At 37.3% G+C, this 23216-nt stretch overlaps 1 protein-coding gene across 1 annotated transcript; it reads right to left on the bottom strand.

The window, feature by feature from the left end:
• Nucleotides 1–1890: 1890 nt before the first annotated feature.
• LOC108247186 (zona pellucida like domain containing 1) lies at nt 1891–22483 on the bottom strand. Its single transcript, XM_037979143.1, has 11 exons — nt 21623–22483; nt 20530–20643; nt 19986–20206; nt 18347–18528; nt 16569–16641; nt 16004–16101; nt 12607–12687; nt 12327–12498; nt 8845–8947; nt 4676–4705; nt 1891–2438 (listed from the first exon to the last, which is right to left on the bottom strand). The coding sequence occupies exons 2-11, from the start codon at nt 20633–20635 to the stop codon at nt 2263–2265; spliced, it is 1242 nt and encodes a 413-aa protein (XP_037835071.1). The 5' UTR covers nt 20636–20643; nt 21623–22483; the 3' UTR covers nt 1891–2262.
• Between the last annotated feature and the right edge of the window lie 733 nt (nt 22484–23216).

Genomic DNA, 23216 nt, shown 5'->3' with positions numbered 1-23216 from the left:
AACAGGACTTTAGAACTCGCTTGGGTTTGACCTTAAGATCACGCTCAAGTGACTTCTCCTTTTGCAAAAGTATCCTGAAAGACAATTTACCTTCTCTCTGTGTGGTTCTTTATTTAGGTTGGGTAACTTTTAAAACTTCCAACAACCACATCATCTGCAAATAGCAGAGATGGAATCCTGAGGCCATGGAACCGGACCCCCTCGGTGCCCTGGCCCCAATCCTATATTCATGGAGCACCCTCCTCAGGGTACGCCTCAGAACATAGTTGAATGCCCAGCTATATCTAGTCAGTACCTCTCAACCTTACACACAAGTTCAGGCTCCTTTCCCAACAGTTAGGTGATATTCCAGGTCCCAAGAGTCAGCTTTGGTAAGCTAGGTTCAGAGCACCAAGGCCCCTCCCAGTCTTTAACTGCTGCCCATAGAACTATGCACATGACCTGTTTGGCTTCTCCAGCAAGTGGTGGGCCCACAGGGAAGCAAACCCATGAAGCTCATTTGGGCTGAGCATGGGTAGAATCCCGATCATCAGACGCTCGCCGACAAGCACCTTCCCAAGATAACTGATTGCAGTTCTAGTTATTTACAAATTCCTTCAGCTTGAAAAAACTGTTAGTTTTCAAGTTTTGATATTATAAAAGACCAAAATCTTAGAGTCTGATTAGAAATATGACACAGAGCTAGTTTGAATTACAAGTCAAAGTAAAATTTATAAAACATGCACAACTGTATAAAATTTGTACATTACACCAACAGGTTCTCATTGACAACTTATGAATAAATTTGAAAAAATATATTCACAACTGCAGGGCATAAATTTACAATTAAAACTAATAAAAACATTTTTTGCTATCATACTGCTTGAAATATTTGAAGTGGATGAACAAAACACACATTCAGACAAATTTACCTAATGAAATGAATATTCAAAAAACTACTACTTCAAATTTTATCAACACTACTGAAGATTTATTCCAATTATTTTATTAAATATATTCTTACACTTTTGTTTTATGGTATAATCTAATACCATCTGTATTAGTTGATATTTTGTCTGCTAACTTCAGGAATTAGACCATCACTTTTTAAAGGGATACTTTGGTCATCTTTAATGTGATGTTCTGTCTAATAGTTAGAACCTTATCAGCTGTGACATCAGTCATATAGCATTGAGTATGGAGAAAGAGGTAAATGTCTTCAACTAGGCTAGGCTAATGGCTAGCAAGTCTGTTTTTTATTGTTTTTCAGGCTTATAAAACAAGTTTTTCTCCAAAACAGCATACCTATGTGAAAAATCACAACATTAATTAATATTTAATTGCTACCTTTTGATTTGACACCATTTGTTTAGTTTTCTCAACTGAACAAATCTGTCTTACTACACGATTTTATGTGTGCAGAGAATAAACCATCAACATTAATAAAGATGGACAAAGTGCCTCTTTCTCCCATTGTTCAGAATCTAAGCTGAAAATGTCAGTTTTTAGGGAGCTGCCATGTTGTATTTTTGGAGCCCGAGGCTGCATACTTGAGACATGAGGCTGTCCCCTTGATAATAAAGTCCTGCCTACACCACCTCCTAACAGACTGTAATGCTGTCAGTCACAGTGTAACATGACATTTCTCTATTTATAATATATCTCAACGGGAGAGACTTTTTATTCTGATGGTGCTGAGGTTGCTGAATGAGTCAGTCAGCGAGGAGTTAAGTAAACTTTGAACTGATCCTTCTATGCTTAACAAACATTCATTCACATAATAACATGGATGTTATTCGTTTAAGAAATGAACAACGTTCATGTTTGTTTGCCTTTGTCTCCATACTTCATGCTCTATGAGTGATGTTATAGCTGATAACGTACAAACCATTGATAACTATTATACAGAACATCACTTCAAAAAAGGCTGGACTATCCCTTTAATACTCCTATATGTTCCTTCCTTCCATTTATTTATTTCATTTTATCAACATTTTTTTTATTTCTATGTACATGTGAGGTATTACATGAACATTGTTCTCACCTTAAACTTTCTTTTTCTTATGTAATTTTTTGTGGTCTTGTGGTTGAAATGTAAAAGCCAGGACTTCACAATAAAGTTTCTGCTGTATCTACACTAACACAGCCATGGGAAGGGTTTTCTAATTCAACATCTGTTCTCCAGTAAAACAACTATATGCACGGGTTTCATGTTTCTTCTTAACTTCATGTTCAGATCTGAGAGATGAGTTCAAGTGTCTGCTGGGAAGTGCGTTTGGGCGCTCAGTTGAAGGTTGGGTTGTGGACTCCAGACACACTGGTGACAGGAAAAGTCTTGCCTTTCAGGAGTGTAAGGGAGAAGATGAAGAAGCAAACACTTATGACACCCAAAATGATCACACCTGAGATGAGAACGCTCGTCACTGTATTCATCTGAAATTCGGGAGTTTTCAGATTGCCTGTCACAGCAAAAACACAAAAACATTCTTTTTAGTATTTTGTTTTTAGTTTCACACATGCAAAAACAACAACAGTTGATACACAAACCTATCAGTCTTAGTAGTTTTTCACACGTGTTCATTTGTCTGTCTTGTTAACAAAATATTTCATGAACCACTAGACAGATTTTAAAGAAACTCTCAGAAAGTAATCATTAGATGTACATCTACAACTGAGTAACTCTTGGAGTCAACCCAAATTCAGTTCAGTTTATTTATATATCACCAAGTAACAACAAATTAAGATGGCCATCACAACAAATCAATCTTAGTCAACACAAAAATGACTATAACTTTTCTATTCTGCAAAAGTTGGGATTGTGGGAAATGTAAATAAAATAATTTAAAAATGTCACAAAACCATATTTTATTCACAATAGATGGACCCAAGGTTATTTAAAATGGACTGAGGCAAAGTGAAAAACTGGCCTGTGGTCAGCCGAATCAAAAATTGAAATTATTTAGGAAACTATAGACATCACGTTCTCCATACTAAAGAGAAAAAGATCCAGCAGCAGGTCTCAGATTGTTGTTAAAACAGAGGGAATGCTTCATAGACGTAAACATGGTCCTGTGCCAAGTTTTGCTTGGCACAGAACAATGAAATGTGTTGCTTATGAGATGTGTTGCTGCCATCAAATTCAAAATGGTAAATTAAATTCAAAATTTTGAGAACACCATCTGGCAACTCTTTCAGCATCCAGACATTGAGCTTTTCACCTCCTTTGTGCTGTCATTTACCAACTTCTGCATGGATAATGCAACTACAAGGAAACAGATCAAACAATTCCCCAACCAAAAACCCTGGTTCAACAGCACTGTCAGGTCACTGGGCCAGATCAGCACTCAGTTCAGGAGACAGGGAGGCCTACAGGAGGACAAGAATGGACTTGAGCAAAGGCATCAAAGCTGCTAAAGCCAGATATAATGAATAGAGACTGACTTCAGGGAAACAACCCCCTTCCACATGGCATGATATTCAAAACATGACAGATTAAAAACAATGGCACAACATTTCTTGTACCACTGACATTTCTCTCATGGATCAACTTAACACTTTCTCTTGCTTTGAGGAGGACTGCAGGCAGGCAGAAGGCACATTGTTGACACCAGCAGAACATGACCAGTCACTCACCTTCCAGCAGCACCAGGTCCTGCAGGTCCTGCACAGTATCAACACCAGCAAGGCACCAGGACCAGATGAAGTACCAGGGAGAGAGCTGAAATAATGTGCCAATCACCCTGTTGCAGTATTTATTTTCAATCGCTTGCTACAGCAAGCCACAGTCCCTACCTGCCTGGAAACTGTGACTATGATAAACCTTCCCCATCTCTGCTGAAGAACTTTTACTGCTGCATCATAAAGAGTGTCCTGTACAGTGGCTGACAGGTGCAAATGCACAGCAACCCGGCAAAACGAACAGCAAATTGCAGAACGAACTCCAAACGGTTAAACATGCCACAAACACATTAATGAAGCCAACTTCAAAACACACAAACACAAAAAACAAATACAAAGAAAAAAATGCAGCAAAAGAAAAATGCTGCAAACACCAAAAACATATGCAAACTTACTCCACAAAACGGCAGTGCACCAGACCACCAGGGGGACTCGAGGCAGACTTTGTGGTGTCATCCTGCTGTTTGACACGGTGCTGGCAGTGAGACCTCCGGGTCGTTCTCATAAATTAAAAAAAAAACCCTCTGTGTCTCCCACCTCCTAAACACAGTGGTTCACTTCAGGACCATCAACAAATTACCAAACTAATGACACTTGAAAAATAAAAATAATAACCTCCATGTCACGTGAAGGTCTGACCAAGAGTTAATGTTGAATTGTTATATTAGATTGAACAAATAAGACACCTTTAGTTGTATCTTATTTAAATGGATTTCATAATTTTGTATTAATATTTTTATGAAAAATGTTAATTTTTTTCTCAATATCTTTCATGTCTTGAGACCAGGTGATGAAAAATAATGTTGAATTATTCTATTAGGTGGGTGTGTCTTATTAGTCCAATCTAATAAAAGAATTCAACATTATTTTTCTCATCAGCTTTTTTGTTTTTGTTTCTTTTTATTTTAAATTAATTTTTTTATGTCTGGAATTAAGATGAATCTGCGCATTGGGTTCGCCGCAATCTCCACCCACCCTGACAGTGTCATTTTATGTTGATGACAGCGTGTGAGCTTACCCAGCTGAGAATTATTAGTTGGTGTTTCTTCTGTAAAAGAAGAGAGAGAGAAAAAACAAGACCTAACATTAAAATAATACAGCAGTACATCATAAAGTATCCTTTTATTCTTAGATTAAAGCAGGACCTATTGATATCCAACTCTGAATGGGTTTGCTAGATAACTAGGTAACTTTATTGCGCTTCAAACAAAAAAGTGCATCAAAATATACATCAAAACAAGTTGCTCAGCCATAAAATGTGTGCAATTATTTTCATTTGTATTTCAAGTTACTATTGCCAAAGATTACCCAAAAACCCGATTGGATTACATTGAGAATACTTTAAAACTGTATATTCTTTGAAATATTGAAACTGTCACATAGTAATAACTGAAGGTTCCTCTACAACTGATTAGTTATTTGGTTACATAAAGTTTGATGCAATAGTAACTGTCAGAGTAATGAAGAGGTCATTACTAAGGAGGTCTTCATTACTGGGACTACTATTTACAAACATAACCTGTATAGCACTTTAAGAGCACCTTTGCACTTTAACTAGCACTTTAACAAGCACTTTGTTTAGCACTGCACTTTAAGCATGAATTTGCACATAAAGGACCATTTGCACACAAGAAGTTTTAACTATTTATTGAACATTTATTGAGAATTTTAATAATTAGCATGTAGCCTTTTGTTCCAGGCTCTGCACAGCACAGCAAATGGCCTTCAAAATTTCTGCAAGAATTTTTCAAGTATTTTTTATTTTTTTATTGTGCCGTAGCCCACAAAAGAAAACTTTGTGGCTTCAGGTGCTAATTAATTCCACAGGTGGACTGAATGGAGTGAGAATTTAGGAGTGACAAGTCTGTATTATTTTAATTTTATTTTTTTACGGAACCAGGACTAACTATATTTGAACAAGAGGGCTGATACTGATACAGAACTTATTGTATCGCCATCTTTAATCTTTGCTAGACCTTTGGTGGACCTCAGTGAGCTTTTAAACCAATCAGCATTGTACATCAGGTTAAGGCACCACCATTACAGAAAACCCACATAAACTTCATATGTGGAAATCATATGAATTAATTAAAATGTAACATGTTATTTAAATTTACATGTTACATATATGAAACTCATATTTCGCATGTATGATTTTGAAACATTTTGAACACTTGCTGTTCATCATGTGTTTACATGAGTTTTATGTGTGACCACATATTATTAAACATGGTATATTTGTGTAGATTTTGTGAGAACAACATGCTCTTACCTAAACTCAACTACATTGATTATTATTGCCCACTGCCAAAGAACCACTGAATAGATTTTAATGAAACTCTGAGAAAGTGGATGCTCATCTACTACTCATTAACTTTTGGAGTCAACTGCATTTAAGATGGCTGCTACAGATAAGCAACTTTAGAACTCAACCAATTTCACACATGTAGTGTGGTGGTATTGGCTGAGAGTCATCCCCAACATATACTCAAAGTGCTAATGGATTGTGCCAAATCTGCTTTTAAAACTTTGCTATCAACTGTTGGTGTCAGCCCTGTTTGTTTGTTAACAAAATATCTTATGAACTACCTGACTGATTTTAATGAAACTTCAGTCTTCCTCATACTATGTGAAAATTTGGTGTGGTAGCTGACAGTCGTTCCCAACACATGCTCTCAGTGCTACACGGTGCATTTTTGCTTAAAACTTTGGCATTAACACCTAAAGTCAATATTGTCTGTCTGCAAAATAAATAACTTAACAAACTTTAATGAAACTTTCAGATAGCAATCACTGCATATACATCCACAACCAATTACTTTTTAGAGTCAAGCCAATTCAGGATGGGCACCACATCTAATTGACTTCAGCTAACACAAGAACTCTCTGGCAGCTAAGGAGCTGGAGCTTGTGTGTGAGATTGAGCAATACCAACAAGATATAGTTGGGCTCACCTCTACACACAGCTTAGGCTTTGGAACCCAACTCCTGGAGAGGGTCTGGACTCTTTCCTACTCTTGAGTTATCCAGGAAGGGAGGCGTCAGGCAGGTGTGGGGAAATTCACAAGCCCCCCTGGCTGAATGTCACGATGTTGGAGTTCTCCCTGGTGAACGAGAGGATCTCCTCTCTGCAGCTTTGAGCTGCAGGAGAGAAGGTTCTGACTGTTGTTTGTGCTAATACACCAAACAGCTGTTCAGATTACCTGGCCTTCTTGGAGTCTCGAGTCTCATCTGGGAATCCTGTTATTCTCCTGGGTGACTTCAGTGGTCATGTGGACAATGAGGGATTCATCTAGAGAGGTCTGATTGGGAAGAATGACCTCCCTGATCTGAACCTGAGTGGTGTTCTGTTACTGGACTTCCATGGTAGGCATGGGCTGTCTATACCACACTCCATGTTCAAGCATAGGACCTGTGGCCCTATGTGGGGCATGTTCAGAGTTTCTATTGCAGATGTGGCTTCCATGAGCTGTGGCCTGAAGTTCAATGATGTCTGTTGTAGTGGCAACCGAAGTACCCACTGATGGACACCAGAAGTGATGGAGGCCGTCAAGCTGAAGGAGGAGGCCTTTAGGGCTAGGCTGTCCCAGAGGGCTCTTGAAACAGCTGACAGGTACAGGGTGGCCAGAAGGACTGCAGCTTCTGTGGTTGTGGATGCAAAAAATTCAGGTGTGGAAGGAATTCAGAGAGCCCATGGAGAAGAAGTTTTGGTTGGGTTTGAAGAGGTTATAGCAACCCTTACAAAAAAATCCCACGAAATTCACGTGATCACATGTGATTCCCATTTTCCACATGTGGTTCACATAATCCACAAAAAAATCACATATTTCCACATGTGATTCCCATTTTCCACATGTGGTTCACATAATCCACAAAAAAATCACATATTTCCACATGTGATTCCCATTTTCCACATGTGGTTCACATAATCCACAAAAAAATCACATGTGAAAGTCACATGTGATTTTCATGGGATTTTTTTGTAAGGGAAACTATTCGAAGACTCAGAAAGTGAAAGCAGGCCCCATCCCAGGTTGTGCTTGGTTTGGGTGAGTAACTGGGTGAGATACGATGTGAGTACTGGGCATATTGCCAGACAGTGGAAGGAGCACTTCAAGTATCTCTTACTTCTTGTCACCATGCCTACTTTTGAGGAGGCAGAGTCTGAAGACTTAGGGGAAGGTGAGTCCATTATCATGGCAGAGGTCACTAAGGTAATTAAAAGCTCCCTGGTGGCAAGATGCCAAGGATGGATGAGATTCACCCTGACATGTTGTGGGGCTGTCATGGTTAACACATCTCTGTGGCTGGGAAGAGAGTCAGCTTCTCTAAGTCTGAGGCCATAGTTCTTAACCAGAAAAAGGTGGAAAGGTCCCTCCTGGTCCAATCTGAATCAGCTTGAATCCAAAAGTTAATCAGTGAAGGTTATCATTGAAATTTGTCCACTGGTTTATGAGATATTTTGTTAACAGACAAACACACACACACAGTCACATGCATTTACATTACTGTCATGGTGGACCACAGTCTAAATTTCTTTTTCTTCATTTAAAAAGTGTATTACAGCAACATTAAATCAACAATATTAGGGCAGCTGCCAAGATCAGTACAAAACAGACAGAAAGGAGGTACGATGTGAGTACAAAGAGACCCGTAGCTTCTTTTTGTACTCAAAACTGACTAAGGTTACAAGGTGTCCAAAACTGCAAAGTACAATTTGGTGGTGGACATATTGATCTGCTCAAGTGTCCATGCAGGACTGAAGTAAACATTACATACTATTACTGCAACTTGGAGCTAGTTGCTTTATTTATCCCATAGTTTACATTTAAAGCTCAATCTCAAGCAACTCCATTATTATTATTATTATTATTATTATTATTATTATTATTATTATTATTATTATTATTATTATTATTATTATTATTACTATACAGCATTAATGTGGAAGTTAATAATAGACTGAAACATTTATATATTACAAACATTAATATAAATTTTATGTAAATTGTTATGACTTGACTCATTAAAAATATCTACTGCTAAAAAATACTACAAATACTAAAAAACACAACATTTCACAAATAAGTTTTAAAACACAGCTATATATATATATATATATATATATATAAAACACACACACACATAAAGTAGATGTTACAGAGGAAAAAGAGGAATGAACTGTACCACTTCGAGTGATGATCGGCCCAGCAGTGAGAACAGCATTTCCAGTCGATGTGCTTGAGTCCTTTCCTTCTGAGATCTCTCTCCTTTTTCTGCTGCCACAGATCTGCGACAGACAGCAGAAAGCTCATGTTGGTTGACCGATCCCCCTCCTCTCTCAGTGGTCCAATTTCTTAGCACATATTGTGTAAATAACATGACCCAGAAAAGCTGAAATCATCTCCTGGAGATTTGAAATTACAACCCATTCTAACAGGATTTGCAAATCATTTTCAACCTATGTTCAATTGGATACACTACAAAGACAAAATATTTAATGTTCAAACAGATAAACTTCATTGTTTTTTTGCAAATATTCACTCATTTTGAATTTGATGCCTGCAACACGTTTCAAAAAAGCTGGGACAGGGGCAACAAAAGACGGAAAGTTGAGGAATGCTCAAAAGACACCTGTTTGGAGCATTGCGTCATTGAACAGGTTAATTGGAAACAGATGACTGTCATGATTGGGTATAAAGGCTTCCCCGAAAGGCTTAGTTGTTCACAAGCAAGGTTGGGGCGAGTACAGTATCGGTATTTTTGCTTTCCAAAATCATTTCTGGAGATATTTGGCTGTTCAAATGTGTTTTGTTATGACTTGTTGAATACGGAGCAACGTTTGATAGTATTCACACATGTACAGCAGAGTGAAACAAGAATTATTTCAGTACTTTACATTTGAAAACTGCTTTTTCCGTTGTTTAATTCAAAACTCTTTCATTATCAAAAAAGATAATAAAAAATAAATAAATTCAAAACATCACATGTAGCGATGAATTGTAGGTAAATACTTCGCCGAAGTGCACCTGTTAAAAGGAAAGGTGATGTACCACAGTGGTAGACATGCCCCTGTCCCAGTGCTTTTGGAACAAGTTGCAGGCATAAAATTTAAAATGAGTGAATATTTACAAAGAAAAAAAAAAACAATAAAAAGACAGTGTATTCAATTGACTATAGATTGAAAAGGATTTGCAAATCATTGTATTCTGTTTTTATTTATGTTTTACACATCCCAACTTCATTGGAATTGGGGTTGTGAATTATATATGGCTTTAATTTGGCTTCTAGTTCTAAGGTAAAGAACCTTGTTACCTTAATATTGTTATTTTTGATCAGGATATTTCTTTTACCACTACCGCTTTCCTCCACCGGTGTAATATCTTATTCCAAAACGATGCAGAAAAACAGGCTCATGTATTTAACACGTCTAGGCTGGACTATTGTAATTCTTCTGGGTGTCCCAAAAACCCTCTAAAAAGTCTTCAGTTGATCCAAAATGCTTCTGCCAGAGTTTTGATGACAGTTAGGAGGAGAGGTTATTTTTCTCCAGTTTTTTTTCTTCTCTCCACTGGCTCCCTATCAAATTCAAAATAGAATTTTAAATCTTAGTTCTAACTAAGACTAGACTTAAGACTTTCCTTTTTGATAAATCCTATAGTTAGGGTTGGCCTTCAGTGCCCCTCAGTCTGCTCCTCTCTTCAGCCTCAGCTCCAGCCAAGGCAATGAACCATGATAAGGCCTTGGTCCTGCACCCCACCTAAATCCAGCATTTAGTCAACAAGACCCGTCTCTAGTCTTTCATTGTGCCTGAGTCCAACATTGGGCCCTCCCCCCAAACACTTGATGTCCATGGACGCTTTTATTTTTGGCAGCTTTTACAGGTCCAGTCATGTCCTTAATATACCTAAAAATAATAATGAAAATTGGGCTTTGCTCACACAGTTCAACATTTCAAATTTTGTTTTAAAAAGCAAAAATTAAAAACACTGATTTTATTTAACCCATCTGATACTGTTTGAATTCTAGATGCCATCTTGATGGGTATTGTTTTGAACACTGGTACTGAGGTGTCTGGGCTACATCTGTACTGTGTTGCGATGGGGCCTGACTTCCAAGTGGAGGCATTGTCTTCAGCTACAATCCCTTCTTGGGAAGTGGATTGTGTTCTCCTAAGCTCACATTGTCTGAAGCTACTGCAGTGAATGCATATATGGAAAGTTATCTGTTGCACGTCTGAAGACCCCAGCTTATCACCATAAAGGGAATTGAATGTACTTCAAGTCAGACTGTTAAGGTCCGTCCCAGTCGGACGTGTGTGTTTTTTACTCGACAACTGGGTGTGGTAAAGGTTAATAAAAAGAAGCAGCCCCAGAGAAACGGGGGATCTTCACAGATTGGGCCAGAAGTCCCGATTCGGCACAGACTCTGTTATTTTGAATAAACTCTCACTGTTCAAGAAAAACTGATGTCTGTAAAGTCATTTCTTTTGAGCAGTACATTGTTGCTGCAATTATGAAGACCCAGAAGAACATCCACCTTTTGAAGACACTTCAGTACTAAATAAAATAGTTCTGAAAAGACAAAGTCATGTGAGTCAAATGCAAGCAAATGTTATGGGGAAAAAAAACCCATGAGAATTCAGAACAATTGACAAGATGTTAAGGGTAGCCAGGGAGCCATGTTGAAAATGATCAAACTTGGGAATGTTTGGATTAATTTAATCTTGACAGGTGTGTTGTCTTGTCATGTGTTTAGAGTCTTTCAGCAGTTTCGAGTCTCCTAACTTCCATGTATTGTTTCTAGATGGATGCAAACTTTTGATTAACACTTTTACACAGTTCTGCACAGTCTGACTCATTTGGTCTTCCACCTGTATGTACATTTAATTTGAAAGTCCAGTTCTGTCAAAACTAAAAATAGCTAATGTACACAGAGGTCATGTATTTAAATCATGTCAAGAATGGTGGAGAGCAAGAGGAACCCAGGGCGCAGACTCACTACTAAAAAACAAAAATTTATTTAAATAAAATAGAAAACAAAGGGCTGGCGTGGCAGCAAAAAGGAAACTAACAATAACAAAATATCCAAAACGAAGGCAAGGCGAGACAAGGCATTTTAAGGAACAAAGAGACGATAAACATGACAAACGGAACGAACGATGGCAACAACAACAATCAACAATGAACCGGCGGGGAGGTGGAGAAAATGACCAGATTTTAAAGCACAGGGAAATCATGGGATGTGGGCACAGGTGAGTGATTACAATTACAGACAGGTGGAGATGGGTGTGACAGGAAACCAGAAACTACTGAGCAGAGGACAGGTGGATAGTGACAAAACAGAACCAAGGTATAAAGAAGACAAAATAATACAAGACAAGGACAATAAAGCAAATACAAGAATCCAACAAGAAAAACCTAAATCATAACAGAACCAAAACCCATACATATGACAAATCAGACTGATTTGTTGAGTAGACAAAGTGTGAAACATGGATAAAACTAAGTATGAAGTCATGTTGCTGTTCCTTTAGTGATTGAATCTACAAGTTTGAAGACTTTTCATCAAATGTTTTCCTCATAAAATAAACTTTTTTATAATTCTTTTTGAGTCGTTTTGCCACATGTTTGCCATATATTAAAGCAGAGTATTTGTGTTAATCTCACCGGGATGAGCATTGGACAGTCATCTGCTCGACACAGCTTGGTAACACAGTGCAGGAAGACGGTGGACATCTTCTGGTTCTTGTGCTTTACAAATCGAAATACTTCAAAGGAAAAGCGGCCCATTTGGCTCTTCCCGTTCTCAAACACAGTCGTCTGCGGGTCTTTGTCACAACTGGCTCAAAAACAGTAAATTTCAGCATTTTTTTAAATTAAAAACAAGATGGCAAGAGAAAATCCAGAACTGAACTAAATCATAAATCTGCTTTTAAATTGGACTTGCCTAAAGAAGAGATCGTAGCGAAGCTCATCGTTAGGGTTTCCAGACGGCGTGGTGTAGCAGTAGTCCATTAGAACATTCCATCTGTTTGACATTAAAAAGGTTTGAGGAGCATGAAGAAAGTGATCCTGAAGTGATCATTATGCTGCTGTTAGGTGTCATGTACAAACGTACGGTCCAGAGAATGTTTTATAATCATAAAGTTTTATTTTCTGAATGTAAATGAGAAAAAAAGTTTTTTATACTTTTTTTTCTTTACCAGTTTAACTGTCGATGCAACAACATGACACTCGTCACTGAAACAGTTTAACATTTTTAAGGAGGATAAAATTGTAAAGTTATAAGGAATACGAATTATAACTTTTCTGATATGCCTGCCCTCTTTCTGTGAAGACAGCAGTGCATCAGATTGCTCTTCTTCCTCAGTTATTTCACCTGAGTTGCAATTACTACCAGCTCATGGTAGGTAGTAAATATTTCATGCTAACTGTGTGACACAGACAGAGCTGGTTTCTGAGAAACATGTTTTGCTCCAGCAGGTATTTACATCAATTTGATGGGTTTTTTTCTCTAAATGCACAGCACCTCATTAAAATGTGTAGAAACTGCATCAGCAGAGAGAACTGTTTGGTGGCAATGCAGTTTGATGGGGCTCTGTGAAATAAAAAGATGCACAAAATCCTAATTTGCACTTGCAAAAGAAAGTGCAATCTGTTGATAATTCAGGCCTGAGGAGAAACAGAATTAAATCATGTGTTGAACTCTCCTAATTACCATTATATGCAGATTTATATATACTAGAATTAGCCTCCGACCTCAGAAATATGGATTCTAACAGGATATTTTGAGGGGTTATAACATATTACATATTAAATAACATTACATATAAAATATAAACCCAAGTAAAATAAACTGATCATACATATTAAAACTACTGACAGATGAAGTGAAGAACATGACCCTGAGTTTTATCATTTCTGTTCACATATTCAAACTAGACCAGTAACAATCATTAGTAAACTTGTTTTTCTCCTTTATTTAAAGAGTGTTCACATGAGATGTGGTCCATGCGCTTTGGATCCAGTCAATGCATGTTTTGGTAAATGGGCATTTTTAGGGCTCCATTTTTAGCACTTTGCTGCATTTCAAGATCAACACTTAATCAAACCTGGATTAACCTTTTTACAAACACTGGACTGTCTTCAAAACACAAGTTGTAAGTTCTTTTATATATTTTCCTTTTAGATGAGACCAATACAATCCATTTTTTTTTAAATTGTACAAATATACAGTTTCTAGGATGTTTTCAGCAGATCAGATGGGAGAGACTGAGCTACAAAAACAGTTGCCCGGGTTCTTCAACAGTTTGAGCTTTATAGGAGAGTGGCAAACAGAAAACCACTGTTGAAGGAAATTCAGATTAAATCTTGACTAGAGTTTGTATAGATTGTCTAGAGACTCATGTCAAGATTTAATCTGAGTTCTTTTCAACAGAGTCTTTCTGTTTGTCCCTCTCCCATAAAGCTCAGACTGGTGAAGAACCTGATCATCAGCTGTTATCTGTACAGTCTCTCCATCTCACCTGCTGAAGCTTGGAGCTCCTTCAGAGAGCTCCCAGGTGTCTTGGTGGTCTCTCTCTATTCTCCTTCTTCACAGTCACTCAGTTTGTGAGGACGTCCTGCTCTTGGTAGATTTACACATGTTCCATATTCCTTCCATCTCCTCATGTTTAGGGCCTTGGAAATCCTTTTGTCTCCATCCACTGGCTTTACTTTTCAATAATCTTTTCTCTGAATTAAATTAGGACAGTTTTTAAATCAATATTTATGCACTTACCTGTTTTGCATCAAATATTTTTATTTAATTAGTTTTACTCTGTAGAAATGTAGCTTCACTTTGACACTGAAGGCATTTTTTTGTAAAGAAGGCCAATTTATAGTGATCATTACTGTTTTTTGACAGCAATAGAAGCAGAAAACATCCAATGGGGGTGAATACTTTAAGAGGCACTTTAGATTTTATAAATCACAAACTGTATTTTCACATATATAAATTCTGTGTAGAATAATTTATAGCAGGTTTGACAAGTTAACATATTTTAGATTTTGAATCAGAGTTGACCTAAGGTGGTCCAAATGCCTAAACCTCTTTGAAATAGCTCTTTAACTGCTGAATATGAAACTAGGAACTGGAGGCTTTCTTCAGGTGGTTCAACTAAGTTTTTCTGCAGTCATGGGTCTCCTCTGAGACAGATTCTTTTTTTCGTTTTGGGAAAATGATGTATTTGCTCTTATTAGTATAATGGCCCTGAAGTGCAAACCACAACAACATTAACGAAGCACACAAACAAAAAATGAAGCACACAAACAAAAAACAGAAACGCAATTACATTAACAAACCGGAAAAGGTAGGTCCCAGTGGGAGACCTGAGAAATCGCTGATTGGACGACACCACTTTTGAACCGGAAGTTTTTCTGGTTTTAGCGCGTTTGTTGGAAATATTGTAACACTTTCCTGGTTATGCGTTAGCTCACACAAAGGGCGACTCTCGTGGAAGCTGAACAGTTTTTATTAACTCGCTGTTGTCGGCCACAGCTACGCCTTACAGACAAACACACACAAAAAACAGAGGTTATTTTCCCTCCCTTTTCTTTCCCAGCCTCCCCTAGCTCCTGTCGTGAATCAAACCACAAAACATGATATAAATCTAACTGCAAAACATTCTACGATATGAATGTTATCGGTAATCATTTCTTGAAGCCTCTTGCCACAACAACTGCAAAAGTTCGGTGACTGCTCAACCAGCTCTTTTCCACAGTTTTGGCAATACATGGTGCTGTGATTGTCTTCCCGCCTACCGAAACGCTGAAAGAGCTAAAGCCCGAACTTCTGGCTCAAAAGTGGTGTCGTCCAATCAGCGATTTCTCAGGTCTCCCACTGGGACCTACCTTTTCCGGTTTGTTAATGTAATTGCGTTTCTGTTTTTTGTTTGTGTGCTTCGTTGATGTTGTTGTGGTTTGCACTTCAGGGCCACCGTATATTAGTCATAGCCAATAGCCTCCTAACAGAGTTTAGACTCGTCTCTTTTCCTTCGACACTGACAGGGTCATTTTATTTTTAATGGATCTTCGGTGCACTCTTGCTTTGCTGAGAACCTCTAGTGTCAAAGTGTGAGAACAAGTCAGTAATTAGTTTCGGTTTGTCAGTCTTTTTTTGGGTTGTTTATTTTAAATATCACATTTTTTATTTTGTAATTCCAATTCCTTAAAACAATAAAAGTTTTAGGTAAATAAGGACAGATGTGACTGAATTAAGGGGGACCCGCAATAATGAGGAGATAAAACAAACATACTGTAAGTGTTTCCAGCATACTTTGGTTTATTAGATGGTAAAAGATTACCTCCTGTCCAGGTTGGAGGCTCTAACAGCTGCAAATACCCGTGTCTTCAGAGTCAGTCCTGCCACAGGGATGGACAGCTGCTGAATGTATGATGAGTCCTACAGATAAATCAAAAGAAAATTTAAAAAGGGTTTTGTTGTCGGGAGTTTTTTAATTATGATTAAATAAAGGAGAGAATGTATTTGAACATTTGTAATTCAAGTTTCACATGGTTTGAACAGTTTTTCTCTCTTTGCAAATCACAGCAACAACAATTACAGTATATCTCCTCATTATCTCTAAGGCAGTAGTAGACAAAACATCCCATTCTCAGATAAACATGTTATCCAAACAGCAGTGGACATTCTGGCTAGTTTTCTCTGAGTTACTCTCACAAAACCACTGATAATCATGGTACCTTACTTAAATTTGCAATCCTCAACTTCAATATATCCTCCCATGATCATAAAATAATGAATTGAAGAAAATTATAAATGGCATGACTCATACAGAGACACAAATATAAAAGGGGGTTAAAGTGCTTTAAAATTACTGTGCAAAAAGGATGTTGTGGATGTGAACTCACGTTGTACAGCAGCAGATTTAAGGTGCTGATGAACGTGCCGTTACTCTCCTTCACTGAGATAGCAGCTGCTGACCTTCAGTTAGAATAAAAGAAATACAGATTTCAAAGCAGATTCTGGTACTTTTTGATACATTTTAACATTTATAATGTACAAAAACATCAATGAGAGCAGATCGTCATATATTTACTGACAGAAAACTGAAGAACAAACTAAAAATCACTTAATTGACTGTCTGGAAAAGATAATGTTCAGAGCTAGGGTCACTTTACATGATTTAACTTTAAATTTTCCTTTTAAGAACACACCATCTTCAGTAACTAAATGCTATTGTTTTCTTTACTGTATACAATAGTTCTCTTTTATTTTCTTTATATTTCCAGATGTTGTAAATTTAACTTTAGAAAGAGGAGCTCTGAAATAGTTACTTAAAAACTGTGAAGCTGAAACAGAAGAAACCTTTAACCTTAACTTCAGACAACGTTTTTTTAGATAACAATTGAATGTTAATGAAAGCATCAGATGTAAAGAAAATATTACGTGTCATGATAGTATTACAGCATTAAGGCAATGAATGCCACTTAATAATAATAATTAAAAAAAAACTTAAAAAGAAACATTTTTTTGTTTCTGAATTTCAAGACAAATGTTGAAAAAAAAATTTGAAGAATATTTAGAAATAAAGTCAAATGGACAAAACTAAAGTTTACCAAAGTATCTCATGAACCACTGAATGATTTTTAATGAAACTTTTAGAAAGTAATTATTGAATATACATCTACATCTTAATTACCCTTAAAGTCGATCCGATTTAAGATGGCTACCACAGCAACTGAGCTTAAAAAACACTTAAGTGGTTACATCTCAGTCAGTTTTATTGAGAGTAAGCTAAACTCTGGTGTGGTAGTAGCTGAGACTGATCACAAATACATATTTTGATCAACAACAGATTGCTCAAAATTTTTCTCTAAGACTTTGAACATAACTGTTTAAAGTCAACTCTGTCTGTTTGTTAGCAAAATATCTCATGAACCACTGGCTGAATTTTAACAAAACTTTCAGGATGTAATCATTAGATGTGCATCTACAACTGATTAACTTTTGAAGCCAACTCAATTTAAGATGGCTGCAACAGCCAAGTGACCTTTAAAAAATGCATAAATGGTCATGACTTAGTCAGTTTTACAGATACTGAGATGAAATTTGATGTGGTAGTAGCAGAGGTTCAGTCACAGCACATACTCTGTCTGTGAAATCTAGTGATATTGCATGACAGATAGCACATAACATTATCAACAAGGTTTAAACAAAATGGAAACAACTCCATTACTTGAAACACTGTTTAGACTTTTAACCTTAAAACTTTGGAACAAAAAAACATCTTCATTTGTTTCTTCAGGGTGACCCAAACACACCATCATATAGCAGGAATTATAACCTTTCACTCATTTTATTTACCAGTTGTGAGGATAAAAACGTTTGACCTCTTAAGCTACATTCTTTGAAAATAAAAAAATTTTTGGATACAGAGACATCAAAAAGTAAACACTGTTTTTAACTTTTTTTTTCAGAACTATTAGTCTATGATATATTTTCATTACTGTAGTTTCTTCCTTACATTCCAGGTGTGTCAGTTTAGTCATTTTCAGCCATGTTTTTAGTGAAATTTAGTTCTAAGTGTTAAAATGAAGATGACCATCAATTGTTTTCATGGTTTCTGGTTCTCTTTCATCTATCAAAGTGAATTAAAGATGTAAGAGTTGATGTAGAGGAAACTTACGAGGCAAGCTGGGTGTTGTTGACCAGATATTCCAGAGGGTAACTGCAGCTGAATCTGTACAGGAGACCTGGCAGGTAGCTGATGATGGTTGGGGGGTCAGGTGTGTCGATGTAGCCTGATATGTTTCCAATCTGCACCAGAGATCGGTTCCCATAAGCATTGGGTCCGTGAGCTGTGGACACCTGCAGCAGAACAATCTGAATGTGAGTCACAGCCGTTCTGCTTTTTTAAGGACAAACATCAGCATCCCAACATGCTAACTGAAATAAAACACATGGAATTTTTCATTTTTCTCTAAAGCTCAGAGAGACTTCACACTTTTCCTTGTTTTTTTATTTTCACCTTTAAGTTTCAGTTATTATTCCTTTTGGTCCTTCATAAGCAATATCGCTATCATACATTTGCTGCTCAGGATGGGAGACTGCGACAAAGTGAAGATTCAACACAATTGGCTGGCTTCCTTAGATGACTTTTAAAATTTCGTGTTTTATAATGTATGTGAATGTTTTTGTACAGCGACCTTAGACGACTTTTTTTGTGACTTGGCACTATATAAATAAATTGAATTGAATTGAATTGAATACATTATTCAAAATGTGCAGTGATACACTGAAAAACAGTTATTGAGTACCAATGCATAGGCATTGAAACATCCTCTTCAAAACTTTTGTCCTCTATGTCAGCCCAGCTTTGAAATGAAATGTGCAAATTACATACCAAAACATAAGGCTCAGTTGGGACTAGAGTGTTATGACTTTCGGTAGTGGTACATTGCACAACATAGACACAATTTGTACAAAAAGAAAAAAAACTGCAAGAAAAAAAGGAGATCAGGAGATCAATGGGCTTTGGGGAAAATACGCCCAGCCCTCTTTTGAGCGATAAAGCACAGACAAACTTCACAGAAGAAACCTCAATTAAAGTTTAAACAAGTCACAGAAAGACGGATTTTACATGTCTAAATTGGAATTTTGATTTCTTTTGTTGTTTTCAACACAATCACAGATTTTTCCATAAAATGTTCCACTTAGTTGACGACGTCTCACATTGTAACTTTTGAGCTAACTAAAATTTTCATATCTTTTGCAAACTCTTCTTACCACCACAAGTCTTTTTGTTACATATATAAATTATACATCAACATGTGGGAATTTTTGTCATCTTTCACCCAGTGTCTCTCTCACTGTTATAGGCTTTTCAGGTTTCTTTCAAATTCCCCAAAAATGTAGAGCTCACCCAAGCTACCACAGATTTAGTTATATTTTAGCTCAAAATATTCTCTTGAAAACTGGAGACAAAGGGTCTTTTTAACTTGTCTGCTACAAAAAACACAGTAGAAACATAAAAATTCACATTTTCTTCAACTCAATGTTGAAGAATTTTTAAGAAATTTAAACAGCTGATTTGGTTTGTGGCTTACTTTTCAGTCTTTGGTCATGAGACCTGAAAGTCACTCTCTCACTACATGAGTCAGATTAGGAGTTTTTTAATCTTAGTTCTTTTACATCTCTTATAAAATTTACATTAAAAAAAGTAAAAAGTTTTTTCTCAGATTATTGCAGAGTTATGATGGTGTTTGGGACAATAGTTGCACTGACACCCTTCAAAATTTCTTCACAAATGTTTTGGTTCTTCTTACCACCAGCATATTTCCACAAGACTCCAGTGTTGCCAGGCTGATACTAAATATTATGACTGTAGGAAAGGTGTTGTTATTAATAAATCCTCGACAGTGTGCGTCTCCATGCCGACCGTTGAGAGCCAAGTCAGTATCTGTGTAGCCGGAGAAGAGGACGGGGCAAAAGTTGACCTTTAGTGTGATGGTCTGAACTCCACAGTACACACTGATATCTCTCTCCGCTGAAAGAAACACACAAAGAAAGGCATCCAGGACATTAAAAAAAGCTTGTTATTTTTATATTCAAATGAAATGTTTGCATAGAGTTAAAGAAATGAACTAATCCTGAATCCAGTGACACATTTTTATCATGTCTGTAAAAGTCAACATTTCAGAGAATTAGTTCTTGCTCTACACCTCTGAGATAAGCAACATCTTCTAAGTTTTTTTAAGCCACATTAGATCATGAACAGTATATTGATTTTAACTAGTTGGGATTTTTAATTGAAATATCTGTAATATCTATAAACAGAGTCAGTTCATTTTGTATCTTTCAGATCCTCACCAGGAAAGCGGCTGTGAAAACTGGCATCACAGTTGAATCCATTGAACTGAGCTTCTGTTAAAAAGGTCCTACTGAACAGTAAAATAATTAAAAATATATATTCCATTTCAGCACCTGAAACACAATAAGAACCACATGTCAGGGAATTCCTTGTGTCACGTCAGAAAATCCAACGTTTAAAGCAGGGAGTCGAAATCATTGTTGGATTTAATTATCTTTACTGAGACAAACCCAAGATATTAAACTTTCCACAGAGGATTTAATAATCTGTCAATGTCTGAACATCCTTTAGATTTCTGCTAAATATACTGTATGTTAAAACAATCAAATATCACATTAAAGTGTCTCCCAACATCTTTTTCAACATCATTGTTGAATCAAATCAGTCTTTATAGAAGACATTTAAAACAACCTAAGTTGACCAAAGTGCTGTACAATAAAACAATAAAACAAACAAAATAAAGACACCAACAGCCAAAAATATAAAGTCATTAACTGCTGGAGTTAGGTACCAGCTCGCATCTAAGCCTGCATAGAAAAGTAGGTATAGAAAATGAATGGATGAGATGTAAGAGATGATGAAACATACACAAAAAAGCCAAACCAATTAATTACAATTAAAAGCCAAATAAAATAATTTTTTCTTTTCAAAAGCTTCAAATGAGGGGCCTCGCTTAATTAACAGAGAAAGATTGTTCTACATCTCTGGAGCAAAGGAAGGATCTCTCTTACAGATTGATCTAGAACATCTAAAAGGACCTAAGACATTAGAATTTGAATAAGGGCAGACAAGTTCAGAGAAATGTTCAGGTAACAGGACATGCAAAGCTTTAAAAACAAAGTATTTTGAAACCAGTTCTGTATTTAACAGAAACCCAGTGGAGAGACACTAATACAGCAGTGATACTGGTTCTTCTCCTGCTACCAGGAACCAGAAAAAGAACTAGATGCAGACGGTGCTAAGAATCATTTCCTAACTTATACCAGTTGTCTGTGAAAGCCTCCTATAAGATAACAGTTGGCTATCAGACACAGAGTCTTAAAGAAATGACTAGCAGACTGAGAGATGCTGTGCAGCAGTGGAACCACTTACCCTGGTTCCTGGAAGCCAGCGAGTCAGCGATTCTCCATAAGCGTCGGACAGACGATGGAATGGTCTGCACAGCATCCCTACCTGGCAACTAGAAACTGGACCCAAGACCACGGGGGGAAAAAGGGGCTCCTACACATAAGAGATTCATTATTAGAAGATGTCAACAAAAACGGCTGTCCACAGTGTACATGGGAAAGTCCATCGGACCTGAATGTGTTATACAAATCTTTTCACATCCACAGAAACATGAGCAGCTTTTGAAGTTTCCCACTCATATCCTTTCGGTCCAATCTGGCTCAGTTGATGCTCACAAATGGTTTGACACTGCATGAGATCCCGTGGCAGTGGATGTGGTGGCGGGGGGCAGAATTATCTTTTCATCGCTCTGGTGGTCCTAGCCCAGTGACTGAGCTGCTCCTTTTTGCCAGGAGCCATCAGGGACCCCAGAGCCGACCCACACAGACCCTGGACCTCAGGAATCCACACTCTTTGTTCTTTGTGTGCAGAAGTTTTCAGTCAGCACATCAGCATTTAATCTGCTCAGGTGGAGCCGCAAGCTGCTGCCCGCCTCCTACTTGATCCCTAAACTTTGACTTCTGGCCATTGAAACCCCTTTCTTGTGAAGAGGGGGCGAATTTCAGGGGATTAGCTGCTCCTTGCTGTCCCATCTCCCATATGGACAGCAGGTATTTTATGGCCCATCACACAGACACCCTGTGAAAATGGAACATGAGATAGAAGGCAACTTGAGCAAAGTGCTTATATTCAGGTGCACTGAGAAATAACTGGGGCATTTACTGTACGTGTGTTCACTCTTGTCATTATTTAAAACTCTACCCACATGTATTTGTTTTGTCAAAGGCAAATAGGTGATGCTTTTGCCTGTGTTTCTGTATGTGTTTGTTTATCTGTCTGTTAGATAAATATCTCATGAGCCACTGGACAGATTTTGATGAAACTCAGAAAGTAATCGCTGGGTGTAGAGCTACAACTAACTTTTGGAGTCAACCCAATTAAACATGGCCAACACAGCTAATCAACTTTAGCCAACACAAAAAAGCTACAGCTCAGTCAGGTTTACAGATATTAACCTAAAATCTGATGTGGTAATAGCTGAGAGTCACCCTTAACACAGATTTTGAGGGCTAACACATATTGTAAGATCTTGCAATATTGGATAACATTGCACCTAATGACATTTACAAGGTTTGGCCACAATATCTACAAGTCCAATTTATTTCTGTCACTGCTCACAAATGGTTTGATGTTGCATGAGGACCAGTGACGACTTCGTGATTAGTTAATAGTTAATCCTAAACATCTAACTTCAATGATGCTCTTTGTATTTAATTTGAATTCATTAGGTTGCAGTTAATAGGAGTAACCTGCCCTTACCTTGGAAGAGGATAAACAGATCCTTCCTATAAGTCCTCAAAGGTTGAGGCATGACTGTGATTTTACATCAAACTCATTGCTCAATGGCTGTCTTCAGTCCCCAGAGTAGTCCCAAAATAAAAATAAAAATCTCACTGGAGCTCTGAGTATAAATGCTCAATCGAGACTCTTTGCAGGAAGAGGCATCCATAAGCACTAG

This window comes from Kryptolebias marmoratus, linkage group LG13, assembly GCF_001649575.2.
Source record: "Kryptolebias marmoratus isolate JLee-2015 linkage group LG13, ASM164957v2, whole genome shotgun sequence".
NCBI lineage: Eukaryota > Metazoa > Chordata > Actinopteri > Cyprinodontiformes > Rivulidae > Kryptolebias > Kryptolebias marmoratus.
This window is presented reverse-complemented; position numbering and strand designations above follow the sequence as displayed.